The following is a 13,912-nucleotide window of genomic DNA, read 5'->3' as shown; positions in this document are numbered from 1 at the left end:
TCCATTTCTTGGCCAGGAGTATTCTTGCAACCGTTGTGGTGTACATAAACAAATTTACATCTCTGAATTTCCTCTCCGATTAACCCCAGCAAAAATGCCTCTGGTTTTTTATTAAAATTGTCATGCCCCTCATCGTGATCTCCACGGGGCGGGGTCTCCTGGTTCTGGGAGCCCCTGATGCAGCTGAGCACTCTTGGGGGGCGCATGGGAACGCCTCTTCCTCCTCCTGGCTGTGGGGCTCCTTCCTTGCTCCCCCTTCAGCTCTGCCCCCCTGCCTTGTGGAGCTGCAACCTGATTCTTGGCTGTGTCTGCTGCCAGGGCAAGCGAGGAGCAGAGTTGGCCCCCGGCCACACGCCTGGGAAGGGCTGTTCCCCCAGCGCTGCTGCCTGCTTCCTGAAATTGGATCGGGCCCGGCAGGGCGAGGGGTCTGCCCGGGGCAGTCAGGCAGGCAGGCAGGCCAGGTTGCTTGGAGGGCTGCTGGATGGCGGCCAGGCTGCTGTCTCGCTGCCGCCAAAGCGGGGGCCCAGCAACAGAATGGTTGCAGCTGCTTGGCTGAGTCCCCAAAATCCTCGTGGAGTTAAAGGGCCAGCGCTCTCCGCTGCGGATGATGCGTGGGGAGGGAGGGAGGCCAAGAGTGGGGGGTGCACACTCAGCCCCCTCTGTGGAGCTGGCCTGCCCTGCCCCACATTCTTGTATAAAACAGCCAGACGCAGCCTGAGGTTGGGGCGTGTGCTTGTGGCTTTGTGCGTGTGGAATTTTATTTTACAGCCTTTATCAATGCCAAGGAGCTCAAGGTGATTCCCCCTTCCTCGTTTTTTCTCCGTGCAACAACCTGCCTGTGAGGTAGGCTTGGAAGCAGCGGCTGGCCCATGAACATCACAGAGTGCATTTGGACCCTGGTCTCAAGCAGAGACATCCCCTTGCCAACAAAGGTCCGAATAGTTAAAGCCATGGTTTTTCCCAGTAGTGATGTATGGAAGTGAGAGCTGGACCATAAAGAAGGCTGATCGCCGAAGAATGGATGCTTTTGAATTCTGGTGCTGGAGGAGACTCTGGAGAGTCCCATGGACTGCAAGAAGATCAAACCTCTCCATTCTGAAGGAAATCAGCCCTGAGTGCTCACTGGAAGGACAGATCCTGAAGCTGAGGCTCCAAGACTTTGGCCACCTCATGAGAAGAGAAGACTCCCTGGAGAAGACCCTGATGTTGGGAAAGATGGAGGGCACAAGGAGAAGGGGACGACAGAGGATGAGATGGTTGGACAGTGTTCTGGAAGCTACCAGCATGAGTTTGACCAGACTGCGGGAGGCAGTGGAAGACAGGGGGGCCTGGCGTGCTCTGGTCCAGGGGGTCACAAAGAGGCGGACACGACTAAACAACAACAACTCTCCCAGGGACTAAACCCCCGCAAGAACCCAGAAACCCGCTTTGAATTATCAGGCAGCTGGAATCATTTCATCCAAAGGAGGTCCTGTGGAACTTATAGCCACAGGATTTTGTGATAGCAGCCACTTAGAAAGGAAGAGATGGATACTTGAGCAGTATCCACTACAATCACATGGAAGGGATTAATGCAGCCTTGCATTTAAGCATTCGCCTGGTCGCCAGAGGCGAGCAGAAGTGGCAGGCAGGCGACCACATGGAATGCCACATAGGCGAGTGAGCGTCTGGACTGGCAAGGTTAGGTGGAGCACTCCATTCCTCCTGTGCCCCCTCCAGCATAGAAACCAAGCATGCTGCAAGGGGGACTGAATTCTCCTCCCCCTTCGCTAGCCCCCCACAAGCTGCTAGCATCTTGGAGCTCCTATAGAAGGCTGGGGATGAATATCGCTCTTGCCTCTTGGTTGGTAACACCTGCTTCCTCGTGCAGCACCTGTGGAACTCCCTCCCACAGGAGGCAGTGATAGCCACTAAGCTGGATGGCTTGAAAAGAGGACCAGTTCACGAAAGAAGATCTTGTGCTTGGATCCGGCTTCAGTTGTTCAGCCTCTGTGAGAACAGGATGCTGGCCTAGAGGGGTCCCTGGTCGGATCCAGCAGGCTCTCCTCAAGGGATGAGGATTTAAGGGAAATATCCCTGACGGGTCCAGTGACAGCTCTGGCGCTGTGAATTTTTCAAGGTCGCTGGAGAGATGAAAGATGAAGGACACCTGTTTCAGCTGCAGGAGCAGAGGGGGGCGGGGGGGGGGAGGCTGCCTGGGACTCAGCTTGCTTTTGGAATTACAGTGGTACCTCTGGATGTGGACGGGATCCGTTCCAGAGCCCCATTCACATCCTGAAGCGAACGCAACCCGCTTCTGCGCAGGTTGCGATTCACCACTTCCACGCATGCGTGTGACGACATTTTGAGCGTCTGCACATGCATGTGCAAGCGGTGAAACCCAGAAGTAACATGCTCCGTTACTTCCAGGTCACCGCGGTTCACAACCCGAAAATATACATCCCAAAGCATATTTAACCCGAGGTATGACTGTATTGGACGTGGGTGGCACTGTGGGTTAAACCACAGAGCCTAGGACTTGCCGATCAGAAGGTTGGTGGTTCAATTCCCCGCAACGGGGTGAGCTCCCGTTGCTCGGTCCCAGCTCCTGCCAACCTAGCAGTCCGAAAGCACATCAAAGTGCAAGTAGATCAATAGGTACCACTCCGACGGGAAGGTAAACAGCGTTTCCGTGCGCTGCTCTGGTTCGCCAGAAGCGGCTTAGTCCTGCTGGCCACATGACCCGGAAGCTGTACGCCGGCTCCCTCGGCCAGTAAAGCGAGATGAGCGCCGCAACCCCAGAGTCGGCCACGACTGGACCTAATGGTCAGGGGTCCCTTTACCTTTACCTTTACTATGACTGTATTAGCAGATTGTCTGGGGCTGGACCCAAAGCTCTGACAGGATGTTGTGGGGTGGGGGGAGCCACATCTGCTGGCGCAAGAGAAATGGAAGGCTTAGCATACCCCCATATGGGTACCACGGGGCCGGGTGGGTAGGTGGTCTCCAAAAATTTTACACATCACCTGGGAAGACAGGCAAACTAATGCCAGTATACTGGAAGAAGCAAAGATCACCAGTTTTGAAGCAATGATTCTTCAACATCAACTTCGTTGGACTGGTCATGTTGTGCAGATGCCTGATGATTGTCTTCCAAAGCAGCTACTTAAAAATGGAAAGCGTAATGCTGGTGGTCAACAAAAGAGGTTTAAAGACTCTCTCAAGGCCAATCTAAAAATAAATGTATTATAAACACCAACAACTGGGAAACACTGGCCTGCGAGCGCTCCAGTTGGAGAACAGCCTTTACCAAAGGTGTCATGGGCTTTGAAGACTCAGGACACAAGGGAGAAATGTTCTAAGAGGAAGGCACACTTGGCAAATCCACACCGTGATCAACTCCTGCCCAGAAACCAATGTCCCCACTGTGGAAGGATGTGTGGATCCAGAATTGGCCTCCACAGTCACTTATGGACTCATTGTTAAAACCGTGTTTATGGGAGACCATCTAACTCAGCTAGTGAGTGATTGCCAAAGAATAAGAAGGATGTTGTGTGCTAAACTGCCCCTTAGATTGGGCTGTTGGGGGGTTTGCTTTGAAGCCTCTTCTTCCCACCCATCCCTTCCCTTCCCTACATAAAAACCTTCTAGATCAGGCCAACGCCCCAAGCAACAGGCAGAGGGCCTTCTCGGTGGTGGCACCCGCCCTGTGGAACTCCCTCCCACCAGATGTCAAAGAGAACAACAACTACCAGACTTTTAGAAGACATCTGAAGGCAGCCCTGTTTAGGGAAGCTTTTAATGTTTGATGCATTACTGTATTTTAATATTTTGTTGGAAGCAGCCCAGAGTGGCTGGGGAAGCCCAGCCAGATGGGCAGGGTATAAATAATTTATTATTATTATTATTATTATTATTATTATTATTATTATTATTACCTAGGAATCTAGATAGATGACCTCCTGTTCTTATGAATCGGGTTTCCTTGCCTGCCGTCTCCAACGACGGTTTGGTTCAGTGGCTGCTGGGGGGGGGGGGGCAGATGGGATCCTGCTCTGCTGTGGTCTCCCTGCGTGACATCCCTGTCTCACTTCACTTTCCCACCTGTAAAATGGGAACAGGGTGGAGCTTCCTCAATCGTGTGGCTGCTTTGGGGGCGGCAGTCTCTGTCGGGCTTTTTGCAGCACCAACCAGACCAGCAAACTCTGCCCCCCCCTTGCCCAAATCTGGGTCTCCCCACAATTTCTGCTTCTGGTGAGAGGAGGGGAAAACCCCTGGTGCTCCCCCATGCAGAGAGCACTTTCTGAAATGGCGCCTCTGTTGTGCGAAGTTGCGCAGCCGCTGCAGCCTGCTCTGCGTTGCACACGCTGAATTTGCAGGAGGCCCTGCGCATGGGTCACATCCCTCCTGGTGCTCAGCCTGCGCAAGGCAAGGAGGTCAGTTCCTGGGCAGAGCAGAAAGGGGAAGGAAGGAAGGAAGAGTTGCGGTCACAAGTGCGTGATTTACAGCCGTGGAGGGTGATGACTATTCACCATCACAATATGGGAGAGTTGTGAACTTGCCTGTTGTGGGTCCCTTGTTTCAGCCTGAAATTCTCTCTGCTCTGCCCTTCCCCAGGTGTCCCTTGCGGAAGAGAGTGGGGCCGGCCCCACTTTGCATGCCGCTCTGTGTGGGTGGGTCCAGGGTGCTATTTTGGGAGAGCCCGTCCTCGCGAGGACATGCGCCTCCAGGAAGCAGGAGGAAGCCCTTCTTCTCGCTGCCCCTGGCCCAGTCCCTCCCTCTGCGCCACGTGCAGGAAAGCGAGTGGGTGGCTCCGTGGGGCGGGGCGACGGCTTCCGTGGGTCTGGGTCTGCTCCAACCAGATTCTTCTTCACTGCGTTATTCCTGGCGGTAGGATTTGGAGAGTTGCCCTTTTTAAAACCTGCCATTTCTCAATGGCTCTCTCTCCGATCCTTACGACAACTTTGCAAGGTAGGCCAGTGTTATCTGTGTTGCGCAGGCAGGACCGGGTTCACGGCTGGTTGTGGGGTTTGGGGTCCTTTAACCGCTGGGCTGCATGTGCCCCGTTGATTCTGCGGTTGGCATTTGGGTGAAGGGCCTGACTCAGCCCTTGGACGGTTGTGACAGCCGACTCATTGAAAGCCAGCTTTCGGTTTGCTGGGTCATAAGATGGGCTGCTCCTAGAATCCTAGAATTGAAAGGGACCCCGAGGGTCATCTAGTCCAACCCCCTTGTTGCAGGAATCGCTAGTGAAGCATCCCTGACAGATGGCCGTGTTAAAAAATTTCCAGTGTTGGAAAGTCCGCCACTCTTAATAGTAGATTGTTGGCAGGTGCCTCACAGAGGGGGCAAAGTTCCCGTTGGGAGGACTAGTAACTGGGTCTGTTGCTATAGCAACTGTCCATGCCCCCCAATTCAGCCGGGAAGTCCGTTCTGTTGTCTTTGGGTCTGGGTGCGTCTTAGATGGGGTGCTCATCCAGTGAGCAAGAACGAGGACAAGGCTCTGAGGTGGCGCCGCTGTTGACGCTCCCCCCCCCAATAAAAAAAGCCTGCTATGAGACTCACCTACTTCTTGCCTCGTGTCGCCCTAGGAGAGTGGGAAGAGAGAGATGCTGCTGTTTTGTACCTCTGGATTAACTTGACCTCACCTGTGGGAGAATCGGGTGTGTGTGTGTGTTTAATACTCTGTGTATGCAATGACAATCTTGAGTCGCTGTTGGCAGGCAACCCCACTTTTTGGGGTGCCCTGCTCCCTCAAACAACCACTTTCCGCCAGATGCAGAGGGCAGGATCCTCCCCACCTTGCTTTTTGCCCTGGAAAGCTGCCTTTTGGCTGGGAAGGAAAGGGATGCAGGATGCTCACAGGAGAGGAGGGAATGCCTCCCTCTGTTTCCAAGGCAACCAGGCTGATGAGGATGGGGGTGATGCTCTGGTCCTTGCCTTCCCTTCCTGGTGGCCAGTGGAGCCTCCAGTGCAGCAACAGGAAGCTGGGAGCTGCCAACCTTGTTGCCTTGGCAACAGGCATCCCTTCTTCTCCCTCTTTTGTTTGCCCGATGTTGCCTTGTGGCCCACTCAGATTGGCTACCTGACTCCGTGGAGGGGTTGCCTTCATGGTGTGGCCCCTGACTGGCTGCAATCACGGGGGGGGGGGGGGACTGGTACCCGGAATAAAAAAAAACCTGGTACCCGGAGTTGTGTGTCTGCCTGAGGAGCACAGGACCGCTGCAGTCCTTCCCCAAAAGCCACAATGGTGATGCTCTGCCTGCATGACCAAAATCCCAGTTTCTGGAAGCCACAGGAGAGCAGAGTTTTGCTCGTGTGCTCGAATCCTGCTCACGGGTTTCCCCAAATGGACATCTGCGAGAACAGGATGCTGGACTAGGTGGGCCTGATCCAGCAGACCCCCCCCCCCGTTATGTTCTTGAAGAGGCTTCAGATGTCTGGCTACACCGCTCAGACCAGGCCTCTCAGTGGTGGCAGCCTTGCCAGTCTTTGGGTCCCTCCTGGAAAGGCCATTTGAAGCATCCTTCCCCCCCCCCCCGGCTGAAGCCCATTTGGCACCGGGGGGGGGGCAGAGGCTTTGGCCGCACCAAATGGCTTATTGCCTCATAAGGTCAACCCGCCTGGAATCAAAGGGAAGCGAATTTAAGAGCAGGAGGCATATGGCTGTGGGTGAAAAGAGGTGTCAAAGGGCCCCCCAAGAACATTGCCTGTTAACATGTTCCTTTCCTGTCTCACTTGGGTGCTAGTCCTGGGGGGGGGGCGCTGTGGGCCAGCCGAAGGGGTGCTCTTTCTCTGCCCCCTGTCCACATCTCTGCACTTGCAATGGAAACAGATTTATTTCTTCCTCCGCCGGTGAAGCAAGGCTTGCAAATCCCGATCAGTTTCTTCAAGGGGGTGCCAAGTGGGGGCTGTCCAGCAGCTTGTGGGGAGAGGGAGAAAAGGGGGGCAGGAAAGAGTTTCAGAGGCAAATGAGCAGCAAAGAGGAGGAGGGAGATTTTTCTCATCTGAGCTCTGCTTCAGCCAAAAACCTGATTTAAAGAAGTCTGTTTGGGACAAACGGCATAACTTCTTTGCGCAAGGCAAGTGCGCTCTTCGTAACAACGTCGTGGCAGAGAGGACTCCTCGAGAGTTGCTGGCTGTGGGCTTCTGTCCCGAACCCGCAGAGCTCCCCTCTCCCTCTCTATTCTATTCTCACAACAGCCTTGCGAGGTAGTTTGGCGGATGAGAAATGAGGACTGGCCCCAGATCGTCCAGTGAGCTTCCTGGTGGAGTCGGGATTCGAACCCTGCTCTCCCAGGCCCTGGCCCCCCCTCTGATGGCCACACCACACTGGGGGGGGGGGTTAAGGACATCTCGTCGAGCATCCTCTTCCTGGCAGGTGCTTGTGGGAAACAGGTTTTGCAGATGGTTTTGTGCCTGTGTGTAGAAAAGCTCTCCAAACATCTTTGACCACCTCGGAAGGTGCTGGACTCACCTTCATTTGAATTTTTTAACCTGTTGGGGATTCTTCAGTTGCAATTCCTGCCTTGCAAGGGGGTTGGACTCGATGACCCTGAGGGGGTCTACCCTATAATTCTCTGATTCTATAAATGCCCCTATTTCCCCATGCGCAGTGATGGCTCTGCCGAAAAATTGTTGTCTCTCCCGCAAATCTCTTGGCTGCATTTGTTTTAAGGTTAGGTAGAAAACGTCATAAAGGTTTGGAGAAGATTGGAAAACGTTTATTGAATATACGGGGGGGGGGGATTTGCACACACCTGAAAACGTTGGCAGCATTCAGATAAATTCAACTGTTCAAATAAGTTTTGATGGATGCAATAGTGGAATACTGAATGGTTTCGTTTTTGTAAAATATGCGGGGATTTGTGATACGCAAAATGAACTGTGGAAAGAGAAGGGAAGTCATATTTTGAGAATGTTTAAATGAGTATTTTAAATTGTAAAACGGAAAAGTTAACAAAAAAATTGTGTGTGTGTTTGTGTGTATGAAAACACCATACACCTGAAGTGCATTTTTCAAAAAAAGGAAATGTGAATTTTGAGAATTCTCACCTACAACAACTTGCTACTTCTCTGGTTCCTGTTTGCCTGAAGTTGGCTCCTCCCTCCCTCCCTCCCTCCCTCCCTCCCTCCCTCCCAGGCTGTCAGTCAAGGGTCATTCCTTCTGAGGGTCTTGGACGATGCCCCTCCCTGCCCCAGGACCCCTCCCTCGACCTGGAGGGTGTGAAGCGTCTCACGCCCTCTCCCCACTTTTGTCTCGCCTTTTTCCCTTCCAGGTGGAGAGCGCAGAAGCCCCCAAAGACACAGCCTCAGCGCCCAAGTGCCCCCCGCCTGCCCACAACACCAGCCCCGTGGAGCAAGTGCCCAATGGAGACGTGGGGACGGGCAGCCCCGAGAACAGCGGCAGCACCACCACCGACCTGAAGGGCCGGCAGTCCAGCGAGGACCAGGCCAGCAGCCTCCCGGAGGGCGAGGTGGGGGGGCGGGCCTTGGAGAACGGCCGCTGCACCCCAAAGGACAGCCCCGACGCCCCTGCCAGCGAAGGTGAGCTGGGGACGTGGGAAGGGTCATCGGTTGGGGCTCTCGCCCCACTGCAAGCGGGGGGCAGGGGGTGACTAGTCAGTGTAGGGGGGAGGGCAGGCTCTGGGGGGTGGAAATGAGGCTCATCCAAGGGGTCACTTACCTTTAAGGAACCTCACAGTTGCCCCCCTTTCCATATTCAGCCCAAACATAACATTTCTTCCTGAAGGAAACAGTGCTGCAACCTTGCAAACAAATTCCATCTGTGGGCAGGGCTGATTGGCTAGCACCAGTGACATCTCCAATATCCCTTTTGCAATTATAACCCCACCTCCCCCAGCATCCTTCACTGTAAGGCGCAGAATGAACATGCATGTGCTTTAAGAAATCACTTTATAGTGGTGAGGCGCCTGAGAGGGGCAGTCCTGATGCTGCAGATGGCATTCGATTCACTGGAGTGTGCATCTGTTTCTTGTTCGCGGAAGCTGGGTGTGCTCTGCTGCCCCTTTGGGAGTCCCTTGAAGGCTGCGCCCGCTTTCCTTCTCAGCTGCTCAAGGAGGGTGGCCAGAATAATAGAATTGGAAGGGGACCCCAAAGGTCATCCAGCCCAACCCCCTGCAATGCAGGAATTCTGACTTGGGAGTTCATGTAGCTCTACCTTCACCAACCTGGTGCCCTGTTGGCCCCTGCCAGCCTGGCCGTGTAGCGAAAGCCACAGACCGAAAGATCTGGAGGGCACAAGGTTGGCAAAGGTTGCCTTCTTTATTCCCGCCTTGCAGGGGGTTGGTCTAGATGTCCCTCAGGGTCCCTTCCAACTCTGCAATTCTGTGATTGTACGATGTGTGCCTAGTTATGCCAGCGATGTGGGTGATGGACTAAGGGTCACCTGGGAAGCCGGTGAGATGATGCTCTTGCTTCTGGACTCCCGCAATGGGAAGGGCTATTGTGCAGAGACAGTGTGGTGTAGTGGTTAGCGTGTCTCTGACTAGGACCTGGGAGACACCAGGGTTCGAATCCGGGTGTGGCCTGGGGTCAGTCCCTGCCTCTCAGCCTGACCTCCCTCACAGGGTTGTTGTGAGGACTCAGTGAGAAGAGAAAGAACCAAGGATCTTGAGCTCTCTGGAGAAAAAGGGGGGACCTGCATGGCGATAAGTAGAGTGGACTCCTGCAAATCACACTTCCTAAGCCCTTGAATTAGGGAGTCTCTCTGCCGTCTTCCAAAAATGCTCTCTGTGCAGTCCACTAGGCTGCCCACGTCTATAGGCAGCCAGCCCCCCAATTTGGGAGGCTCCAGGATCCGTCCTGCAGGTGCCAGGGCCAGCCTGGCTGCTGGGTGGCTCTGCCCGTTGGCTTGGGCGAGGGAGAGCAGCTGCCAGGGCAGCAACCGGCTCAGAAGCCCACAAAGCAGGGGGCCAGGTGGGGCTGTGGTTTGGATTGCCGGCCAGAAGAGCTGCCTTCAGAGGTGTTGACAATTTGTGTGTGCGTGCGTGAGAGAGAGAGAGAGAGAGAGCGCAAAAGAGGCAGAGGCAGCCCAAGGTGTTGGAGGGAGTGAAATGAGAGAGGGAAAGAAACAAGACGGCCGTGGAGGGCTATTGGCCAGGATGAGCTATTGTTCTGGCTCCACAGTCAAAAGCAGCCATGATTCTGAACCCCACTTGCTGGAAACCACAGGAGCCGGGAGTGATGCTCTTGTGGTCGGATCCTGCTTGCAGGTTTCCCATGGTAAGAACAGGAGGCTGGACGAGGGGGGCCATTGGCCTGATCCAGGAGCCAGTCTCTTCCGATGCTTCCATGCCTCCATGCACACCACCTTGCCCTCCTGATTGAGAACGCCCTGGGCCGCACAGCGTCGGCACACCCTGCGATGGGCTCATGCCGTGCGCCCATGCCCCGCGGCATGCTGGCATCACTTGTGGCTTGCTGGCATGATGCGAGCCCGCCCCACGGCTGCCATGGAACTTTGAGGGGCCCAGTCTCTTCACTCATAATTTTCTGGGTGCCCCAGCTCCCTGGCCCCACCCTACTTGGCGTCCCTGTACACATTGGCGTGACCCAGCGGGGTGCTCCCTTGCGCAAGCGCAGGCTGGAGAGTGGGGACGTTTTCCATGTGCAATTGCGTGGGATCAGTTCCAATCTGTTACCTCCGAGGATGTGGACAGGCTGCTTGGATGAGTGAAGCCAACCACCTGTCTCCTGGATCCTTGCCCATCCTGGCTTATAAAAGCTAGCCGGGAAGGACTGGGCGATGGGCTTCGTGGGGTGGTGAATGCTTCTCTCTGTGAGGGAGCCTTCCCAGACCCACTGAAAGAGGCGGTTATTAAACCGCTTCTTAAAAAACCATCTTTAGATGCGGCCACAATGGCCAACTATCGCCCAGTCTCAAATCTTCCATTCTTGGGCAAGGTGATAGAGCGAGCGGTTGCCGAACAACTCCAGGCACGCCTGGAAGAAGCGGACCATTTGGATCCCTTCCAGTCGGGATTCAGGCCTCATCATGGGACTGAAACTGCCTTGGTCGCACTGGTTGATGATCTCCGGCGGGCTAGGGACAAAGGTGAGAGCTGTTTCCTAGTTCTGCTGGATCTCTCAGCGGCGTTTGATACCATCGACCATGACATCCTTCTGGACCGTCTTGAGGGGCTGGGAGCTGGGGGCACTGTCATACAGTGGTTCCGCTCCTTCCTTGAAAGCCCTAAAAGGCCTTGGCCCAGTATACCTAAAGGAGCGTCTCCACCCCCATTGTTCTGCCCGGACACAGACCCAGCGCTGAGGGCCTTCTGGCGGTTCCCTCATTGCGAGAAGCCAAGTTACAGGGAACCAGGCAGAGGGCCTTCTCAGTAGTGGCACCCGCCCTGTGGAACGCCCTCCCACCAGATGTCAAAGAGAACAACAACTATCAGACTTTTAGAAGACATCTGAAGGCAGCCCTGTTTAGGGAAGCTTTTAATGTTTGATGTATTAGAGGAATTTAATATTTTTTTGGAAACCGCCCAGAGTGGCTGGGGAAGCCCATCCAGATGGGCGGGATACAAATAATAAATTATTATTATTTAATGTTTTACTGTGGTTTTATAATTTGTTGGAAGCTGCCCAGAGTGGCTGGGGCAACCTGCCAGATGGCTGGCATATTAGTAATAATAATAATAATAATAATATAATAATAATAATAATAATAATAATTTTTCCACCTGCCCCCTCCCTCCCAGGAAGGTCCCTGAAATACATAGGAGCCCCCTGCCCCCCTTAGTGTGGGGCCTGTGCCCTATGGGTAAAATCTGCCCATTGCCCTCACCTGGCAGTCTTTCGGGCTACCCAAAGTTCTGTCCTGAGGCAGGGGCAGCAGAACAGTGACGTGAGCCCTTTTGGGCAGGAGGCAGCAGGATCCTTTCCCGGAGGGTCTACACTCCCTCCTGCCTGCCCGCCCCCAGCCGCGTCGGCTCCTGCCTGAGGAATTCCTCCTGCCCCAGAAATCCGGGGTGGGGGGGCTTTTTCCAGGCAGTGGAGGAGAATGGCAGAGTCGTTCCACGTTCCCAGGCAGCTTAGGTTTCCTGCTGGCGGGGAGCCTGCGAGGGGAGGGGTCTTCCTCTGCCGCTGTGCCAGGATTGTTCCTTGGGAGGGGGCCTCCTCCCAGCCAAGGCTTGGCCAGATGGAAATTCTGGAAGACAGGGACCCCCGGAGGAAGGAGGCGGCCGCCAGCAGCCCCGGAGTTGTTGCTGAGCTGGCCAGGGATTTATTGGGGGAGGGCAGGAGCAGAGAGGCTTTTGCCCCCTCCCCACCCTCCAGACTTTGGGACCCCAGAGCATCCAGCCTGGGCATCCCAGGTCCAGAAGATACTGGCTGGGGACAGGGCGGCAGCTTCCGAAAGGCTGTGTGTCCCCATCGAGGAGGAGGGGGCTGTTCACGGGGGGGGGGGGGGGAACGCCAACATTTCCCAGATCTTTGGAGGGACCCAAAAGGGGAAAAGGAATAGTCTGTGTTTGGGGTGTGTCGCACAACAGATAAGACACGTAGATAGCATAAACCCAAATTTTTACGAGCCACAAAGAGGGTGAACAGGCTCTTTCTCCAGCAAGTGGAGCAGCGGAAGAGAGCCCAGCAGGATCCGGCCCTCCCATGGGGCCCAATCCACCGGGATGTCCCCTACCATGAACCGAGCCGCCCTCTTGTAGGAGAACTTCTGTGCAGAGTGTTGAGGTGTTGGGGGCAGTGGCAGCTGCCCTGAATTTCTCCCTGCGCATTGTGGGCAGAATCGCACCCGTTTGCGCATTTGGGATGGATGAAAGAAAGTCCTTATTCACAAAGCACATAGTTAGGGTTCCGTCCTCTGCCCCATGCTTTTCAACATCTACATACAGCCGCTGGGAGAGATCATCAGGGAGTTTGGGCTGGGTGTTCATCAGTATGTGGATGATACGGTGAAGGTCCTGTGGAGTGTCTGGAGGCGGTTGGAGGATGGATGGCAGCTAACAGATTGAGATTGAATCCTGACAAGACAGAAGTACTGTTTTTGGGGGACAGGAGGCGGGCAGGTGTGGGGGACTCCCTGGTCCGGAATGGGGTAACTGTGCCCCTGAAGGACCAGGTGCATGGCCTGGGAGTCATTTTGGACTCACAGCTGTCCATGGAGGTGCAGGTCAAATCTGTGTCCAGGGCGGCTGTCTACCAGCTCCATCTGGTACGCAGGCTGAGACCCTCCCTGCCCACAGACTGTCTTGCCAGAGTGGTGCATGCTCTGGTTATCTCCCGCTTGGACTACTGCAATGCACTCTACGTGGGGCTACCTTTGAAGGTGACTCGGAAACTACAACTAATCGAGAATGCGGCAGCTAGACTGGTGACTGGGAGCGGCCACCGAGACCATATAACACCGGTCTTGAAAGACCTACATTGGCTCCCAGCACGTTTCCGAGCACAATTCAAAGTGTTGGTGCTGACCTTTAAAGCCTAAATGGCCTTGGTCCTGTATGCCTGAAGGAGTGTCTCCACCTCCCTGGACACTGAGGTCCAGCTCTTGAGGGCCTTCTGGTGGTTCCCTCCCTTCGAGAAGTGAGGATACAGGGAACCAGGGAGAGGGCCTTCTCGGTGGTGGCACCCGCCCTGTGGAACGCCCTCCCATCGGAAATAAACAACTACCTGACATTTAGAAGACATCTGAAGGCAGCCCTGTTCAGGGAAGTTTTTAATGTGTGACACTTTAATGTATTTTTAATCTTTGTTGGAAGCCGCCCAGAGTGGCTGGGGAAGCCCAGCCAGATGGGCGGGGTACAAATAATAAATTATTATAGTTAGACGGTGGAACTCCCTCCCACAAGAGACTGTGAGGGCCACCTTACTTAAAAGAAGTTTGGAAAAATTCATGGAGGAGGAGGAGGAGAGGGCTGTTGAGGCAGCAACACTTGTGAATTCTGGT

At 54.6% G+C, this 13,912-nt stretch overlaps 1 protein-coding gene across 4 annotated transcripts in view; it reads left to right on the top strand.

The window, feature by feature from the left end:
• Nucleotides 1-13,912, top strand: part of DNMT3A (DNA methyltransferase 3 alpha) — an 88,394-nt gene that overhangs the window by 24,503 nt on the left and 49,979 nt on the right. For all 4 annotated transcript variants that reach the window (XM_081903850.1, XM_081903851.1, XM_081903849.1 and 1 more), the window contains exon 4: nt 8,259-8,526. In XM_081903850.1, coding sequence (XP_081759976.1) covers nt 8,259-8,526 — 268 coding nt within the window. The remainder of the gene's footprint in view (nt 1-8,258; nt 8,527-13,912) is intronic.

This window comes from Podarcis melisellensis (assembly GCF_964234715.1).
Source record: "Podarcis melisellensis genome assembly, chromosome: 3".
Classification (NCBI taxonomy): Eukaryota; Metazoa; Chordata; class Lepidosauria; order Squamata; family Lacertidae; genus Podarcis; species Podarcis melisellensis.
Note: the sequence above shows the minus strand (reverse complement) of the source record. Positions and strands in the feature narration are given on the sequence as shown.